General features: G+C 45.5%; 1 protein-coding gene across 1 annotated transcript; it reads left to right on the top strand.

Moving 5' to 3' along the window:
- The first annotated feature begins 10,440 nt into the window (after positions 1-10,440).
- Positions 10,441-13,455, top strand: LOC124701786 (glutamine synthetase root isozyme 1-like). The gene is made up of 9 exons (XM_047233882.1): positions 10,441-10,589; positions 10,851-10,890; positions 10,993-11,096; positions 11,196-11,244; positions 11,752-11,858; positions 12,187-12,403; positions 12,496-12,570; positions 12,668-12,919; positions 13,005-13,455. Exons 1-9 carry the CDS (start codon positions 10,516-10,518, stop codon positions 13,149-13,151), a joined length of 1,065 nt encoding a protein of 354 aa, XP_047089838.1. The 5' UTR covers positions 10,441-10,515; the 3' UTR covers positions 13,152-13,455.
- The last annotated feature ends 7,203 nt before the right edge of the window (positions 13,456-20,658 follow it).

Here is a 20,658-nt window from a genome sequence, read left to right on the forward strand (position 1 = left end):
GCAAGCAACACGATGGACGGAGGTAAACATGTCAAACCTAATCTCGTCAAATGCGTCAATTGGCGCCGACCGTGGGGCTGGAAGGTTTTTAATGAGGCAGGTTTGCGATGCTGCAATAAAATAAAAATAGTGATGGTATATATTTTTCGCAAGGCTCGGGGGCTCATACCCGACGAATTCCCAAAATATATTCGACTCGCAAAATATAGCTCAGAATTATTCGCCTTGGTTACAAACGTCGCGACTAACAAACATAGATACGACAACGAGGATACTCGGGGGCTCACAAAGAAAAATAACAACATAAATTTTCCTTAATTGTACATAAGTCTCGCAATAAATACAATATATACAAATATATTCGACTCGGGTTACACATCTCGAGAAAAGAAAAAAAAAAGAATAGCTCTCATATTAATCTATCTATGGCTATGTTCTCCCTGGCAGCACGAGTATTCTGTGTCGAATCGTCATATCGATGATCTGTGAAGAACGCGGCGTCGTACCGAAGAAGCTTGTCAATCATTTTCTCGGCAACAGGTGACGCAACTTCATTGTGTTTGTAGATGTTCACCCTCCTCTTCGAGGTTTTGCGATAGAAAAGGTCGAAGAGATTGTTGAAGTCCAATTTTGAGTGACAAACCTTCAACCAAATCAGAGCAAACTTTGCACCGGCCATCATCTGGGCCTTTACAACATCGTGGATAGTCTCCACATTCCTGAACTTATCCATAAGTTCAGTAATATACGCAGGCTGCGGGTTTCGAGAAAACATGGCGTTATACACCATAGCCAAAGTACTGCCGAAGAAATCTTGGAACTTCTGAATTTGAGCAGCACGATCCTGGAACCGAACAATAGCGGGCATGATTTTCATCAGCCCAGAAGTCAATGTTGTTCTTTTTGGCGAGGTCAAGAAGAACCTCGACTCGTGAGTTCACCCGTTGTTCTTCGGCGACTGCGTCAAGGAACGAACCTACATATAGGATAGAAGATAAACCACGGCCTGGTAAGAGACATGGAAAATATAGATGGAAGAGGAAGGCTACAATAGAACATACCCGCCATATCCTGACTTGCATCAGTCATCAGTTCAAGCATATAATTCTCGCACTTAACAGCACGAGAAGCATCAGCAACACCAGATTCCTTCAGTTCAAGAGCCTCTCGTGCTTGTCGAAGAGCAGCCCGCTCACGTTCCGATGATTTGCGATATTGGTCCATAGCGGTGATAACCTGCTTTTTCATAGCCTGTAACTACTGTCGAAGATCGGCAAGTTCTTGGTGCACCGAATCAGCACACGAAGAATCGTCTAAGCAAACGTCAGCAGATGTTCTTGTAGAGCGAGATGCGGCAGCCGAAGCATCAGAAGGACCATCGGCCTCGGTATAATTATCAAAAACCAACTGGAAGAAACAAATATAAGACATCAATCATTCGGTGGGAAGCACTTTTTCATTAATAGGCAAGGTATTTACATAAAGGATCCTTACAAAAGTCGAATCCTATCGAGTCGATATGAATAGTCGCAAGTCACAAAGAAAGCGACAGTTACAAAAGGAAAGAAAAAATATAGGCACATGTTGGTCTACTTGACCTCCGTCCTAGTGGTGCTAGTGGATGCAGCAGACTTCGGGTTCCGGAAGGCGAGGATTTTCTTCGAGTGGGTCTCGGCGCTCTTCATCAAAGATTTCCAAGTTTCCTTGTTCAGCCCCTTGGGATTGCCAACCCTTACCCAGTCAACGTCCTGCTCGCTGGCAGCAACTAAGGCGATGGTTCCCTCAACCCCAATCTTTAGACTATCTTGGCGATAGGCCAAAGCAGGATCCTCTTTACCCAAGAAACGTTGAACAAGCTCAGAGAAAATCTCCGGCTGCGTCTCCTTAGGAAAGAAGAGGCGGAACATGCGCGTGAACGCGGCGCGAGTGTTGGAAATATTGGTGTGCGCCAAGTCGCCATTCAGCTCCAAAATAGAGAGGGCATCGAGGAGATTATCCTCGGGTTCCTCATGCAAAGTAAACACTTCACCCATCCACCCTGCTGGAGGAAACCACGAGTTCATCAATATCGGAGATATTTACATGAGCAAAGACAGAAGCAAAATAGTAAAGGGCAAGTGAATATCTTACTAGTAAATCTTCGGTTCTGCGTGTCAAATCGCACAGCTATGGTGTTTTCATGCTCAATTTGCTGGGCTACCTTGTTACTCAAAGCATCTTCGGTAGTTTGAAGCCTCTGGTGGAGTCCTTCAACAACAGCGGCGTATTTTTCGGCTTTCTCGTGAGCTTTTTTTGCTGCATTCTAGCTTGGCTGCAAGCGCACCAGCACGTTCTTCGGCTCGCTGGAGAGCTTCTAGAAAAAGGAAATTCGAAGGCGAAGACCCTTTGTTAGAAGGAAAAAAGCAATTTGGCGAGAGCAGGAATCATATCAAGAACCCAACGTGGATTTACCTCTGAAAGCGGTGGCTTCATCACGGAACCCAATGAATTGGGAGCCGAGGTCGATAAGATTTTTCATCAAAAGCTGTCAAGAAGGAAAGGAAAAAATAGTCAGTAGAAAGCAAACTCAATAAGGGTAAAAGTATTGGCAGAAAGAGGACAATAGAAAAGCAAGACAAAAGAACAAGCTAAGGAAAACACAAGGGACTTACATCGTCCAAGAAGGGAGTCGACGAATTCCTCGGGACAAGTTCACCAGTGTCGCCAGCCCCAGTTCTTGCTTTCTTCGGCACATGTGCTCGGGGGCTGGATGCTGGCGTAGACGTTTCTATGATTTGTTGAGGGGGAGGCGAAGAATCTGCAGCAGTGGGAGGTTCTTCCGAAATAACCATGGTGTTGGACGTACTCGTAGGAGCCGTACCATGAACCACGGGTTCCTCTTTTTCTTCCTCTTCAGAGCTGTCAATATAGAAATATGGGTATCCCGAGGAAAACAAAGATAGGCAAAACATAAAAATAAAGAAACTCACGAGCTAATAGCGCCAGCTTCATCGTAGGGGTCGAAAGCACCCTCCTCTTCTGTTTCTGCGGCAGCCGGATCAGTAGGCTTGGAGGCGCCGGAATCCTCGACATCACTTCTTTTTTCTTGCGCCCAGGAGAAGTGGCAAGAGGAGGAGAAATGGAGTGACTAGATTTAGATTGTTGTCCTGATCTGGTTCCGCTCTCGGAGGAACCCGTGGTCTTCTGTGATCCCGCGGTTTCACTTTCATGAAGAGGTTCCTTAGAATCACCGGTGACAACTTGCAGATCATCTACTTCTGCACCTTCAGGGAGGGGAAGAGAAGATAGAATTTGGTGACCCTGTAAAAGGTAAAAGCAAGATATGAGTAAATATGGAAAACAAAGTTGCAGTAAAAAAATAGTTAAGCGACTTGAAGGAAAGTTAATTACTTCGGGAAGAGCGTGGCTACCGCTGAAGGGTGCCACGCGACAAGAGGAAGGAACTTCGTTGTTTTTACTCAACTAATTAAAGCGGCGGACGAGTTTTTCCAAGTCCTTCAGAGGAAGCTCGGAAGAAACTCTATCAGAATCTTCGGGACCCGAATACATCCACATGGGATTTTTTCGGGCCTCAAGGGGTTGAATGCGAATGCGGAGGAAGTATACAATAATCTGGACACCCGATAGTTTGGCTCCGTTAGTGTTTTGGAGCTCCTGAATACGGGTGATCAGGGCTTCTGTAGCCACCTTTTCTTTGGCAGTCACTCCGGCATCCCAAGATCGGCGTCTATGAATTTCTTCGTCAGCATCAAAAGGAGCAATGCAATATTCTTGGCCGAAAAATTTTTTATCCTCTATATAGAGCCACTTCTTGCACCAACCTTGGACAGAGTCGGCGAATTTGACATCAAAATAGTCGACATCTGGGCGAACACATATGACAACACCACCTACGTTGTAGGCGACATTCTTCGAGTTGTTGCGCCGGAGGAAAAAGATACGTTTCCAAAGGCCCCAATGAGGATGGATGCCAAGGAAACACTCACAAAGGGTGATGAAAATGGAAATATGCAAAATGGATTTGGGGTCAGCTGGTGGAGCTGAATCTCGTAGATAAAGAGCAAACCACGGAGAAATTCGTGGAGAGGGACAGAAAGGCCGCGGAAGAGAAAGTCAACAAAGGTTACCCGAAAGTTGATGGGAGGGCGTGGAGTGCTCTCGTCACCAGGAAAGATCACTGACTCCTTGTTGAAGAGGCCGAGTTTCTTCAGCATCTTCAGGTCATGGGGAGTGGTCTTTGAGCATTCCCATCCAGAGATCTTGGCATGTTCCATGGATGCGACGGTGTCAGGGGAACGAGAGGAGCAACACTTAGTGCGAGTCATGCAGTGGGTAGAGAGAGGAAGAAGAAACCAAAGCAGCAAAAACGCGAAGAGCTTAAAGAAAACGGCAATGGCGGAAAAGGAGAGAGAAGATCTGCGGCGCGACGAAGGGGGTAACTGAGGACGATGAGGTAAATTTATAGCAAGGAGACGATCCGCCGCGCCGTTGGATGAAGAGGAGAGGCATTTTCAGCCTTACGCGTGTCCACAGGGGTAGAATGGTCTTTTCAGCTTAAATTTACTGGATGGGAGTTACTGTGCGCGTGCCAGAAATTACGGAGGACGTGTGTTCCCCACTTACGCAACGTGACGATGGTGTAGAACTTTGGACCCACGTCTCAGAAGAAGTGACAGGAGCCATAGTTTCCCAAGGAGGCAATTGTGGTTATTGTCAGCAGTGATGTCATTCCAAAGAAAACTTCGAGTGCTTCTATCAATATAGCGACAGGAAAATCTCGAGTGTTCCAACAAGAGAAACTTCGGGAGCCTGTGATCAAATGCAAGCATTTGTTCAAATGCTCGGGGGCTACTCTTATCAGAAGTATTGTTTATACTTATGATAAGAGGACAAGGTGGCAAAGAAAAAGATAGAATTGGTGAAAAATAGCAAAGGCTGAGCCTACAACCAAGTGCAAACACTTGGCTGTAGTCTCAGGAGCTACTCCCATCGGGAGCGCTGGTCGCGCACCCGATGAAATTGAAAAAAGAGAAGAAGCAACAACAAGTTAAGAAAAAAAGAGAGAGAGAGAGAGAAAGAAGAAGAAGACGAAGAAAGGGAGGTCAATAAAATAGCGACAAGACAATAGAAGTTGAGCCTACACCGAAGTACAAGCACTTGGCTGTAGTCTCGGGGGCTACTCCCATCGGGAGCGCTGATCGCGCACCCGATGAAATATAAACATCATCGTAGATTTTCGTGTTATACATAACTCTTCATGTACTCCCATCGGGAGGTCAAGATATTATGTCATCATATGACTCGAATAAATATGCCATTCCAACAGCCAGAAAAGGCACTCGACAATATATTCTCAGAGCGCGTCCATCGCGGTAAAATCTCTAAATGCCGTAGTCTTTTACGAAGGTAAGTCCCCGGGATCCGTCCTGTGCGGCGTGGTATCGCACCCGAATGCGCTCTACTACTTTATCCGTGTCAACAGACGCGAAGAAAAATCCTAACGGACGCGTTAGGTACTCGATAAAATTCAACTGGAATTCGGCATATGGTAAGACCTTAAGCGGCGCATGTCGAATTAAGCCAGTATCCCAAGGTCGAGTCCAGGGACTTGACCTTGAAGTAGGTTTTTGCGGGATTGCCACAAGAGCAGTTAACTGGTACCTGATCCGTCAGATGAACCAGCCCCACCTACCATTATCCCTGTACAAGATATAAGTACTTCGAGCAAAAATATTACAAAGATTCATAGAACTTATGGATTGATTTTACAATAGAGATTTTACTCGACTCTACGATTCAAGCAAAATCTCGGGGGCTACTAACATAGGCATCCCAGATGGGCCTGTCGAATAAGGTACCCGGGGATAACTGAAGACCCACAACCCGAAGTTTATGAAGCTCGGAAGCCCAGCAAACATTGATATGGAAAATAGATATATTAGGAAGTCTTGTTGTAATACGGGAAGGACTCCTGTAAACCTTCCAAACATTGTAAACTTGCACAATACGAAAGCCTCGGCTCCACCTCCTATATAAAGGGGAGCCGAGGGAGAAAGAAAGGATCGGTTCATTGTCAACACACACCCTAGTTTTTCATAGTCGAGCACCTTTTCGGCTGAAATCTTCGAGATCTACTTGCCCTCTACTTTCCGCGAAACCCTAGTCTACAACTTGTAGGCATTGACATACCTTGTCAGGCGGCGAGGTCAAGGGAGATCGGTATAAATGCTGAGACGTCGACAATAGTATCAACGAGAGAGAGTTGAGGATGTTGGGGATGAAATTGGTGTATAGTAGTGGAGGAGGAGGAGTAGGAGGAGGATGGCGCACCGGTGGAGCGGAACTTGGCCATGGAGAAGAGAGGCCGCGTCAGCGACGGGGGTGGTGTTGGCGGCGGAGCCATGCCGAGGGCGGAAACCTAGGTGTCTGATACCATAAGGCTGGCCATAGTGCTAGTATCTTAAGTAGTATCAGGCATCCTAGGCCCACAAAAATGCTGATGTGACATATAATTAAGAAAGAGAGATATGATTAGAGTAACATAGGTGGATATTGTATCATAGCGCACATTACGAGAAAATTTAGTGCTAAATAGATCTTGTACACATAGTATTTGTATTGAGATTCTACAAAATAATAAATTTAGAAGATTATTATGATACTACTCTATAATATCACCCATTATAGAGATAATATCATAGACAAGTATCATATGCATGATACTACTATATGATACTATGCACTATGATCAACCTAATAATTGAAGAATATTACTTGTACAGATTGTTGCCTCAGTGGGCTATTTATATAGAGTACAAACCTTAGAGAGCAAAGATAATAGAGATAGATTACAACTCAAACTACTAAACCGGTATATACTTTAATACTTAGTACGGAGTATTAAATTGATGGGAACCAATATTCTACGGGAGGAGCTTTGAACGAGTCAACCCTTTTCGAGGCACTTCACAACAGGTTTCCACTACGCATTTGTTAGTCCCTGACCATATATTCTACAAGTCGGGTTACCGCTACACGTTTCTAACTAGTGACCGGATTGATTTATGTAACATGTTGACACTCTAAACCTAAGATATTTGCGAGCTGCTCAATCAACTTACAACTAGGGCTTCGATACGTGTAGCCCCATCTCAGGTTGAGATGATTATTAATTGAGGTTCTTTCCACACAGGCGGTACTGTATCATCTCCTTCATAAAAAGAGAACCCAAGTGCTAAAAAGTACTCGGATGCCGGTTGTCTCAATAAGCACTCGCGCTGTGGTCGTTGATCTCGTTGATCAATCTCATCTTACTCACGTCCCGACAAAAACAATACTACTGCTGTGCCTGTATGCTCCCTCGCTGCCCCCGTTCACATCCTCTGGCACGACGCCCACCGCCGGCCTGGTTTCCGGCCCACCTCTTGCCATCGGCGCAGTATGCAGCGCGCCGCCGTCCTAGTTCCGGGAACCTCCCGCACGCCTCCCGACGCCAGCCTGGTCTCCCGCGCGGCGTGCGCCACCAGACTGGATCCCAGCGCCCGCCGCTCCATGCCCCCATGGCCGCCGGTCCAGGCCCCAGCCCCTCCACCAGGACACCGGTCGAAGCGAGCGATGCGGCCGCGGTATTAGCCGGCCGAAGAAAGCGGGGCCCAGCTAACGGGCGACTGCTGGTGAGGGTGGCCGAGGCAAGCGAGCTCGGTTGGCTTCTTCGGTTGGAGCCGCATAGCATGGAGGGGCGGCTGGTGCGAGCTAGCGTTCGAGCTCATAGCCTGTGGAAGGCGGGAGGCGATCGTGGGGATCGAGCGGAGCTTCAGTTTCTCCTGGCGGCTGTGTGGCGGAGAGAAGAACTTATCTTTTCTTTTTTTCACTATATTTCTCCAACTTGTAACCAAATTACGCAGAAGTCTATGTATTTTCCTGCTCAGCCTCTGAACTTAGTTGAACGACCATTTTAGGCCCTTCTCATATATGTCCATCTGCAACAATACATTGTTGCAAAGTTCGTAATTTATTATTTCACACATTTGTTATGTTGTATTTTTTAAAACAACATATGTTTATCGAGCCGTTATTTTTTATCTCTTTCGCAAACATCGTGCGCTCGATGTTGTAGCCCCTCTTTATGTCCCTCAATTGGCTCGTACCGCCGAGTAGGCCAATTTAGATGGTTCACCCGCCATAACTTCCCCATCGTCATAAAGTTTCGGCCCACCACCGTTTGGCCTAGCTGACATCCCTTTCGGTTTGCAGCTCGTGTTGCGCCTCGTGCCATGGGCCCCCCACCGACCACATATGTGTTGATCGAGGTAAAGTTGTACCTCGCGGTGGCTGCCATGAAAAAAACAAATTGTCTTTTCCCACATGTGCTAAGTTGTACTGTTCTCTCGCACATTTTATAATTCATGTTTGTAGATAATAAATTATTGCTAAGTTGCATATCTATCAAATGCTAAGTTCTATAACCCTAGTTCTAAGTTGCATGCCTCATCTACAAAGTTGCTTATCATGATATCGTAATCCATCTTCATCTCGTTCGGTTCGCTTTTTGCCGCCCACATATGCCGAGCTAGCCGTCCCGCCCTCCCTCCCAATGGAGCTCTGACTTGCCACCGTTCGTCCTATCTCCGTAGATGGTGGGGCACCGCCGATCTCAAAGCGACACCCACTTCGGCTTCTTGCAGGCCATGTATTTGTTTCTCCACACATGTAGTAAGTTGTATTTTTGTCAATGGTATTATTGGTTCCAGAAATGATCTAAGTTGTATTTTACACACAATAATTTGTTCTCCCACACATTTACTAAGTTGTGTTTGTAGATAGTAAATTATTGATTCACACATATACTAAGTTGCATACCCATTGTCTCTAAATTGTATATTCCCTTGTGCTAAGTTATATACCCATCTAGTTCACACGTGTAGTAAGTTGCATACTCATTATTACTAAGTTCATATACCACCACTGCTAAGTTGCATACTCATCGTTGCTCACTTATATACACCATTGGTGCTAAGTTGTGTACCCCATACGTGAAGTTGTCCACCTCGACACGAGAGTGGAAACAACTTAATACACAAGGAGTGGTCGTACCTATAAGTACATGTATTTCACTCCTAAGTTGTTTACCGCTAGTGCTAAGTTGTATGACTTGCCTATCGTGATGTCACAACATCTCTTCATATCGCTCGATTCGCTCTTGTCACTGACATATGCCGAGCTAGACAGTCCACCCACATCTTTCCCTCTCCATCGCCCTAGATCTCCCACCTAAGCACCATCGGTATCAAAGAGATATCACATTCGGCTTCTTGTAGCTCGCATAGCACCACATGTATTGGCTCGTGGGATCGTCCAGATCCGTGTTGATTGAGACGAAGTCGTGTACCTCGAGGCGACAACTGCCATGAAGAAACAAAAATTCTTCATAGGTTGTATTTTTGCCGGCGGTATTACGGGTTCCACATGAGCTAAGTTGTATTGTGTGCACAATAAATTGTTCACTCACACATTTGCTAATTCGTATTTGTAGACAGTAAATTGTTACTTTAAACATGTACTAAGTTGCATACCCACTATTTATAAGTTGTATACCCACTACTATTAAGTTGCATGCCAACTCTTATTAAGTTGCATACACACTCTTGTTAAGTTGGATACCGAGTATGATTAAGTTGCGTTCATTGTCCAATATAGTTTCACCATGTCTAAGTTGTGTACCACCGTCACTATGTTGTGTACTATTTGGTTATGAAATTATATTTTTCGCTGCTAATAAGTTTTCTAGTTACCAACAATACGAGAAACTATGGTGGGCAACTAGTAGTGCAATGTTGCAAGTCTCATTACTATGAAATTATTGGACATTGTTGCTACGTATCTTAGAAAGGCTATCAAATATTTTAAAAAAAAGATAGTGAAAGCAACTCTTTGTACGAAGTTGCTTTGATATAACACTAGACTTGATTTTCCACACGAAGAGAGTTGCTTTTCAAAAAAAAAAAATGTTGAAACATATACATATGGGATCTAGTTTCGAAGATCTCATCGCGAGAGGTCCAATAATGAAAACGGATAACAGTTTCGGCATACGGTTTAACATTTATGACTTTTTGAATTTTTTCGTGTAAAAGTTAAATATACGTGTGGTGCTTTCAAGTGAGTACGGTCTACCCAGAAATTTCCTTTTCTGAATCTGGGGTAAATAGCTGTTAAAACTTACCTTTTATGGTGTGAATGCTAAGATATACAAACCAGCATCCGGATGCCCTCTAGCCGTGTCCAAAAGAGAAAGATAAGAGTATCTTTTTCAAAATGTCTGTACAACTGAAAAAACAAATCATATCAGATTATCAGCGGTTGCGAAAAGAAACTTGCCATTGCCACCGTAGGCAACTCCTTGCTATAAATACCGGTCGCGTCCCCCGGCTTTTTCCTCATCCCCTGCTTCTCGAGCTGCACACCTCATCCCATCGTCTTCCCCATTGTCATCCCATCTCTCCTTTGCGATTAGCAATGGCCAGCCTCGCCGACCTCATTAACCTCGACCTCAGCTCCACCACCGACAAGATCATCGTCGAGTACCTATGGTTAGCATCCTCCTCTGCTTTCCATCTGCTCCCGATCTTGACAGAGAAAAAGAAAGATCCTGCCAAAGATTATGGATCACACTCTCATGCGAAATTACACTACTTACATTCTTTTTTTCCAAACGATCTTTGATTTTACACTACTTACATTCTACATACATGATCTTTGATTCTGCTGCAAGCCTAACGCTGAAGTTTTTCTGTCGAGTTTAATCTGCGCGATCTTGTATCGTCTGTAATTCTTTGTTTTTCTCTGTTCAGGGTTGGAGGAACTGGTGTTGACATCAGGAGCAAAGCAAGGGTGAGTAATTCGATCTAGACACACACTTCTGAAAAATCTCAAGAGATACCGGCCGGTGCAACGATTTCTCACCATCCGACTGCTTTTTTTCGATCTGAGCAGACGGTGAACGGCCCCATCACCGACGCGAGCCAGCTGCCCAAGTGGAACTACGATGGCTCCAGCACCGGACAGGCTCCCGGAGAGGACAGCGAAGTCATCCTCTAGTATGATCTCGGTTTCCTCACCGCTTATAATGGTTTTATTTACTTTCTACTCTCTTCTCATGTTTACTTACATGCTATTCTACCTATTTGACTCTGAAGCCCACAAGCCATCTTCAAGGACCCATTCAGGAGGGGTGACCACATCCTTGTAAGCTCCTCTGCCTTTCATCTTCCATGTTTCACACCGAACTTGTTATGCACCATGGCATGGCCTAAAGTAGGAAGAGTGAAGAGGACAGGAAATGACACAGCATGTACTTCGAAAAAAAAATACAATTCTATATTTTTGCAACTTTTAACCTGGGTAAAATCTTATGTAACTAGACCCCTTTTACGGTTTTACTAAGTATCGGCATCTTATTTTTCTAAGTCTGAATCTTTGATATGGTGGACAAAACAACCAGGTGGAGTGTGTGTGTCCTGTTGTATACAAACCTCAAAAGTCCACAAGTTGCCCGTCTAGTAGCTGTCCCATAACTTTCAGTTCAGAGAGATTCAACTTCTTAGTGGTGATTGGTGATATTTAAAAAAAAAGGTCAACTGCTTGACAAGCACAACTCATAAATCTTTGCTTAAATAAATAATAAAAGCTTCACCCAATGCAGAACCGATGTTACCACTGTATTTGGCTCTAAATTATGAATATTCTTTGCAGGTTATGTGCGACTGCTACACACCACAAGGTGTGCCAATCCCCACCAACAAGAGGAACAACGCTGCCAAGATATTCGACAACCCTAAGGTGGCAGCTGAGGTGACATGGTACGAATGCTTCTATCCAGATTTCAAGTTATCTTCGCTTTTTTCTGCGGTGTTGTTTCAGTCATGTTCTTGTTTCAAACATACAACATAAAATTCTAAAGGAGGAGATTACTACCAGACACTGTACTTTGCATCAGATGAAAAGTACAAATATAAGTAATGTCCAACGTAAGAGCTAAGAAAAAACATTAAATTCAGTTCCTGGAAAAGAAAAGCTACTACCAGAAAAGTGATCAGAGCATTTGGCACCTTTGTATCCACTTTCCTGCCTTATCTGTTTATGATAGCACACACACACACAGTAGGCTTATCTCTGAATCCAAAACAGGTACGGTATCGAGCAGGAGTACACCCTCCTTCAGAAGGACGTGAACTGGCCCCTTGGCTGGCCCATTGGTGGCTACCCTGGTCCTCAGGGCCCCTACTACTGCGCCGCCGGCGCGGACAAGGCGTTCGGCCGTGACATCGTTGACGCTCACTACAAGGCCTGCCTCTACGCCGGGATCAACATCAGCGGCATCAACGGGGAGGTCATGCCCGGCCAGGTATACACATCATCTTGCAGCAACTTGCTAAACACTTCCAGTTGCGTGTGCCGCGCCAACTCTGACTGTGAACCCGATTCTGCGTGTGACAGTGGGAGTTCCAAGTTGGCCCGTCCGTCGGGATCGCCGCCTCCGACCAGCTGTGGGTGGCCCGCTACATCCTCGAGGTCAGTGTCTTCGGAATATATTCGATTCTCAGCGAGAATCACTCAGGTGCAATGCAACTGACTGACTCTGATTTGATGCTGAATTGATGGATTGCAGAGGATCACAGAGGTTGCAGGAGTTGTGCTGTCCCTGGACCCGAAGCCGATCCCCGGCGACTGGAACGGCGCCGGCGCGCACACCAACTACAGCACCAAGTCCATGAGGGAGGCCGGAGGGTTCGAGGTGATCAAGAAGGCCATCGAGAAGCTCGGCAAGAGGCACCCGGAGCACATCGCCGCCTACGGCGAGGGCAACGAGCGCCGCCTCACCGGACACCACGAGACCGCCGACATCAACACATTCAAATGGGTATGGGTCGTCGTCTTCGTCTACAATTCGCGTGTCTCATCTTTGCTCATGCACCTGTAATTGACTGACTGGCTTCGACCTGCAGGGCGTCGCGAACCGCGGTGCGTCCATCCGCGTGGGCCGCGACACGGAGAAGGAGGGCAAGGGCTACTTCGAGGACCGCAGGCCGGCCTCCAACATGGACCCCTACGTCGTCACCTCCATGATCGCTGAGACCACGCTCCTCCTCTAAACACACACACAAAACCCCCTACCTATACCAGTATACCTACTTTCGGCAACGATGATTGTTACGTCCTCGACTCTCTCGATCGAGGGTGGTGGTGATGGTTAATTTCTGCAAATTGTCAAAGTTCGCTTAACTGTATTTCGATTCCTTCCCGCGCGCAAAGGTCTTCTTTAGCAGTCCTGTCTTTTTTGGGTGTATACTCTTTAATTTGCATAAGAGTCTCCACTAGTGTACACTGAATAATGCTATATTTCCGCATTCTGATAAATGAATTTACGGAACAAGTTATGATTCTGTTCAATCTCCACATGTCCATGTTCTCTGATCTCTTTGGCTATGTCACACTGACGCGAACAAGACTGAAGCACCAATGCTAATTGCAACTGAACCGGCCGTGCCCTACCTCTGGCTCTCTTTTGCACATTTCGAGCAAGTGTGTGTACTGCAGCCATGAAGTCTTCAAGCATAATACAGCAGCTTGTTGCATCGCAATCAGACCGTGGGGCAAACGGTATCTTATCCTTCCTCATGCTACCAATCGGGGAATATGATCGTCGCGCCTCTTTAATGTTCAACCCTTCTTTTGTTTACGTCTAATAATTGATGATGTGCTCCTATTTGGACACACCCTGTTCCTGCTTTTCTTCAGACGAAAAGATGGATAACAACAAGCATTCAGCAGTCAGCATCCAACAGATTTGAGTCGTCATACTTGTAACACGCTTCTCCATCAGATCAAGGGGGAAAGGAGAAGAGGATAGCTCACCAATCACTACAAATCAAAAACTGATACATCAGTAGAAGCTACTGCCGGAGTGGCCCAGCAACATTCGAGGCTGAAATTTATCTTGTCCAAGCATCTTGTAAAGGTACTGTAGTGAACTATACTCAGCCTTGAACATACAAGACGTCGACACCTAATTTTTCTCTAAATCAAAACCGCAAGCAGTGGCACTGCAAGCAAATCAAATATCGGAACGAATTAACAGAGGCCAAATGCTCAATATCGAAACGATTAACTGAGCAGGCCAATTAGTCAGGCGGTACAGGACAGAAAGCCCGATCAAGATCCGGTGGGCCAAGCTTTGTCAGCAAAAACCAATAAAAGCAACCATGAAGCATGGTATTACTTGCATAAACAGGTGGAAGAGTCGAGTCTATTGCATTGACTAAAGTGAACTCAAATTTCGGCTGATCAACGAATATAACAAAGATACACCAGAGCCATAGAGGTGAATTATACCAAAACTACAGAGTTCTACAGCACACGATGGGGTTGACATTTGCAATGAACAGTCAATACTTCACGGGCCACCAAGGAACTCATCTTGGCACTTCAAAAGCAGCTTCGGAATCCTGTGACAGCAGAGCAGACAATCGTATTAGCCCAACCAAATTTCATTACTCACAGGTTCAAAGGCTATCATTTTTCAGCTAGCTCAAACGTTGAGGAACCACTTCACATTTATAGAGATTGGTTTCACAACATTCACAAAGCACAACACATGAAAATTATTTCATTCTGCTATAGCTTAGGATAAACTGGATTTAATGTACTAGCACAGATGGGGAGAGATTGTCAGCATCCCGGTAGGGCTGGGCATAATCCATAGGATCCTGCTAGGACTGGGGATAATTAGTAAGATTCTGAGCAAGGGAAAGAGGATACGGTTCTTCGCTAGGATTTTTACTCCTATTGTGAAGAGGTAAATAAAAAGATAAAATTGAAGTCTTTCTTCGATCTTACTTTGTCTCCTAATAGACTCGGGTTATACAGCCACGCGCTGACAGTGTTTACATCTCCTCCATGTTTCCTAAGATTAACGCAACTGATTAAAACAGGAAAATGGTTAACTGTAGCTAGTCCGACACAGCAACAGCACTCCTGCAATACTGGCTTGGATCTTCACAACTCTATCCGCTCATATCTCAGCTGCCGAAGCTAACAGCGAAGGCGGATTCTGCATTTTACGTTTTCTCTCCTGTTTCTGACTGAAGCATTTTCAACACATTCAAGGTCCTAACAGAGATTCAGATCAGGAAAAAGGATGTACGGAGTGGAGATATGTAAGAAAATAAGAATGTATTTCTACGAGAATATGATAAAGGTGGTGAATACAAAAGGGGTAAGTACTGAGTTGTACTAATGCATTTCATCCCATCAAACTATTCCAGGAAGCTGAAGAAAATATTGATAAAAAATGACTAAAGAGTTGATGAACTTGTTGGACAAATGAACTAATAATTAAGAAAATTACAAGAAAATAATAATAAAATAAACACAAGACACCTTTTCAGCCAGCACGGCACATAGCAGACCTTTCAGGATGATCGCCTCATGTATTATGCAGCATTTCAATTCCACTTCCACCACCAATTCCTCTGCCTGCAAGAAAAAAATCCAATAAATCAACCCAAATTTGAAAAGACAAATTTATAAGAGAGCCCAAAGGTGCAACTGTTAGACCAGCCCACCACAATGCGCTTGTATAATTTGAGAAAATTATTAGCTTTGTGCAATGTTACAAAGAGGGTTTTTTTTTAGACAGAAGGCTCCACGAGCCCGACTTTGAATTAACAAAGCCCTCAACCCGCCAGAGTACAGATATCGAGCATGCTGGGGATACCATCTTACAAAAGAAGCACAAAAGAGAAGAACACCGCCTAACTAAAAAGAGAAAGATAAATACTACACCAAGCACTGACAGCAAAGAAATTAAAATGTCCTGGGCTTGATATCTTCATCCTCTATCCACTGAAGCACTGAGGACGTTGCCGGATCCAGCCACCACCTTCACCGGGATCACCATGATGTCTTCATCTCGAGCATTACCACCGGCTCACGAAAACCACCAGGAGTGCAGAACAAACTGTCAAGGGTCTAGGTTCCAAGACGACGCCTCTCAAGCACCAGAATGCCGCCGTCGCCCGCCCCAGGAGAAGCGAGGTTTTCACCTAGAAACACAAGACCAAGAATGGGAGCTAAGCGGAGGCACCTCAATGACGCCTCAAAGAATGGCACCCACAGGTGTCATCGTCGCTGGCACCAGACCAGCCGGGCAAGGTTTTCACCCGGGCCAACCGCTTCTCCCCTCTCACACCTTGCCAAAACAAAGCTTTCAACCAGTCCTCAACCATCCCCTACAAAAGCAAGCCCCCTGGCGGCCAGAGTGGAATTGGAGACACTGGAGACGAAGCATGAACAGGCCGGAGATGCACGACACACAAAAGATACTCTGGACATGGAAATCAACACCATGGCAAACGCCAAGAGAAACAAACCAGCAGGGGGCCATCTTCTCCCACGATCCAACGGATACCAAATGTTACGAAGAGGTAGAGGAAGATGCCAAGTACAAGGGGAACTACTCAAAACAGTAATACTCATTTACCTTGTAGTGATGGACATATTCAAACTGGTTTAGCTGATTAGGGAGATAAAGTTTTAGTTCAAATGAGTATTAACTTACAAGTAAATTCGAATGGACCAAATACGACCAAATAGTTCAAACGAGTACGGATAATTATCAATAATCAGGCCTTATGGAGGTTTAAAAAAAAATGTCCGTTTGAAATGAACTCATCACTAGCAGGACTCTTCGACAAAAGCTTAATAGAACTCCGCTAGTTATTTCATAAGCTAGGATATATGTAGCCACTATCAGATTGTATGACTACCACCAGCAAGATAATAGAGATAGATAATATAGTACAGAGAAAAGGAAAGTATTGAATGGAAGAACATGACTACTTTTAAGCCTCTGACTGTGCCAATCAAGTCACTGGGTAAATATTTAAGATGGTTCAAGTTCAGATTTTGAGAAATTCCAACTACTAAGTGCTAAGTAGCTGTGCTAGAAACTACAGCAGATACATACAGGTGAACACTTCCATCTCCAGTCATACTATTATGGGCAGACAACATCAGACTGTATCACCTCACAGCGCAACGTTGCTAAAAATCTCTAAACACTCACTAATGAAACTATGAAACACAACAAAGCTCTTGTTTACCAAACTAATTGAGCCACCTCCCAAAAATATAATACCTCCAACGAACACAGAGTGTCATGTGTCACAAAGAAGCACGGCTCTATATGGTTGTGAAGCCAACGACACTTGTGTAGTCCGAGCGCGAACTTTAAGGCATGAGTCGACCTAGACGGAATACGGATAAACGAACTATCATAGTGAAACGATGATAATAGCTTAACATGAGCTGTTATTTATTTTGATTCATAGCAAAGTACAAAATCATTTAGCTAATATTCATTACAGACATGAACAATATTACCAAAAGTAACTGATTGATTCTCAAAAGGGTAACCAAATTATGATACATATCCAACGTAGAGACGGATATTACCTGGGGTATAGAAATTTTTGTAGGGATAACACTGGCAGTAACTATTTAATAAAATTCTTCTGAACTGCATCGACTCAAGTTGGATCATCAAGGTTCGGCCAAGGCCCATAGAAAGAAATATGGCATTGTTGTCCTCATCAAACCCCATTATATAGAGAAGTGATGTATTAATCGGCGGTACCAGTTGGGGGAGCTTGTCAAGTTTGATGGTTTGCTGTAACACCCATCTGATATTAACACTGTCAGCATTGCCTTTCCTCTCCCATATTTCCATGCCCATCTCTGTCAACACCGCAAGGCCAAGCCGGTTTTCCCGTGTCCGCAAGATCTGAAAGCGGCCATACTTCTCACAATGGAATACTGCTGCAGGTCTGGTGATCACCACTAAGCTCTGCCTTTCAAAATCAAATTGAAGGATTTCACCCCCAATAAGCAACCAATGAAGTGCATTACCAACCAGGACGCTGGGACTCGTTTCATTAATATTCCCATGTGTAGTGGCTACTGAGATCACATTTGCCCACACGGTGGATTCTGAATCATAGAGGCAAACCGATGCACCTGGGGTCTCATCAATCGTGCCGGCGTCGCGCACCAGTACTAACTTAAATGGATGCGAGCCGCAATCGCCGTGCACGTGGTCATGATTTTCACCGGATGCGCAGAGCAGCGCGGCGTTTCTGACCAACTTCCCATGGTTTTCGTCGAAGCTAGGTGGAAAGGCCACGCAGCGCTGGTGGCCGGTGATGGGGTCCCATACGATGGCCTCCAGCCACGTCCGGTTGATGACGAGGGCGAGGCCATGGCGGCAGCCGAAGAAGCTCCACATCTCGTTGCGGTTCTTCTGCAGGTAGAAGCGCCAGGCGGGGATGTGGTCCGGCGTGGGTAGCATGGGTTTGAAGGAGATTCCATCCACGAATGGGATGAAAAAGCCAAGCAGTGGGGGTTTGCGGTGGTGGGCGCGGAAGCGGCGGAGGAATCTGGGGTCGGAGACGAGGCGGCGCCAGCACTTACAGACGAGGGAAGCGCGGAGGAGTGACGAAGGTAGCGGGGAGAGGCGGAGGAGAATCTCTAGGAGGAGATTTTCGTCCTCCAGCGGCGGCGTCGTCGCCGGCGATGTGGGGGAGGACAGGCGGCGGCGGCGGCTGTTCATCTGGACATAAAAGTGAAGTGTTTGGGACGGTAATCGGGTGTGACCATGTGAGTCTGGAACGCGCAATGAGAGTATCTCTAACATGCCCTCTATCCCGCCTTGTATTCAAAAACAGTAATGCTACATCTACGGGCACATTGTTTACAAAATGGACTTACGGGGGGGGGGGGTGACGTGTTAAGTAGTTGTGTGCTGTGATCTGCTACAAAATTAACCAACCCCAAACCAGGCCCAACCATAGCAGGCCACATCTTGCCCGTAAGCATAGTCCGTAAGGAGAGCCCGTAGGTGTAGGATTATTGATTCAAAAAAATGATTAGTTTAGCGCGCGAGCGTAAAATAATGCTCCAACAGGTGCTGCAATTGGTGTTGTAAAATATAATTTGGGCAAAAACGCTATGTCGTGTATTATATCTACCGCGCCGGAAAGAGCGCGCTGTATAAGTCGCGCGCAGAAACAACTACGGATTTTTACAGCTCCAAGATTTAGAGCTTCTGTTGAAGGTGAATATATCCTCGCGCGCAAAACATGGATAGAACGCGCTGCAAAGCGCTTTTACAACGCCAAGATTTAGTGCGCCTGTTGGAGATGGTCTTAGGGGTGCATTTGGTAGCCTGGACGGTCCTTCGCTGAGGGCAGCGGTCTAACAATTTTCGGCCTATTTAATTGTCTGCGTTGTTGCATGAACCGGTTCTCAAAGCACCTCTGGGACAGGCTCTAGAGGAACGCATGGAATGGCAGTTTCTCTGGAGCCCAGCCAGTTGTGGCCAGAAGGTTGCACACGTAGGGAAGGGAGACGGAAACGTCGCGTCCCTTCGGGAACATGCGCCATAATTAGCCTCACCGCTCCCCTCTTCTTCCTCTCACTCGCGATCTCACTCTCACCACACCAAACTGTCACATCACCAAGTGGTTCCCCTCCCGCTGACCAATCCGCCGCACCGACGCAAGGAGGAGCACCGATACCGGAGGAGGAGACATCGACGAGCAGCACCGTGACATCGCCCGCAACCTGCTCCACGGTCTTCATCGGCATCTCGAGTTTGGCCGCAAACTCGACCTCATCCTCGGCCGGAAAAATGACGGTAAAGACCTATGCTTCTCACCTTCTTACTCGTTGTGCCAGAAAAGGCCATGCTCGGGCATTTGCGACGACATGCACATTAGATCAGCTAGGGTTTCCATTAGGATAGGGTTTGGATAGATGTTTGCAAGGTGTTCATCGTCATTGCTTGCTGTTCTTGTCCAGTTCTTGCTGTTCACGATATCGATTTGCTTAGATCTGTTACTCTAATCTCCAATCGTGGTAGATCGTTCGTAGATCGGACTGTCGATTGGTGAAACTGTCAGATTTTACTATGCATGCTAAGAGGGGAAGGATTTTTTGTGTTGGGGTTTAGCCTATTGTGATTGTTGTGCGAAAGATTAAGCTGAGTCACGATAGTTTGTTCAGACACAAGAGAAGTGGGAGGACTTGAAGAACGAAGTTGCTCTGCTCAAGAATCTGCAGAGAACACAAGCACAAGTGATGAGGGCTAAGAAACATGGATGGAAGGCAGAAAGAAAGGATTTGGAGACTGAGAAGACAAAGCTAGAGTATGACATATACGATCTGCTTCAAGTGAACTTTGCAATCAAGGATAAGCTCTAGAGGATCAGGGCTGTTTGTGATGTGTGATGAATGTGTTCTAGATGTACTGTAGGAGAATTTATAATGTACCCTAGGTAGAATTTGTAATTTACCCTAAGTACCACTCATAACGTACTCAATTTGAACTGCTACTTATGGTTCTTTCTGATAAAAGTAGACCGGTGATTATAATCTAGGATCATAGTATGAGGAGATGATTGATCAGAACATATGGCATGACTGAACATGACCATGTCATTGGTTCTGATCAAACATCTCCTCCATATGTCCTCAAAGTATGAGGCCTCTGCTACCTTGCTTTGCATGTTTATGTTTCTTCCGTTCTGCATTGGCCAATGA

Source organism: Lolium rigidum, chromosome 3 (genome assembly GCF_022539505.1).
Source record: "Lolium rigidum isolate FL_2022 chromosome 3, APGP_CSIRO_Lrig_0.1, whole genome shotgun sequence".
In the NCBI taxonomy this organism is placed as follows: Eukaryota; Viridiplantae; Streptophyta; class Magnoliopsida; order Poales; family Poaceae; genus Lolium; species Lolium rigidum.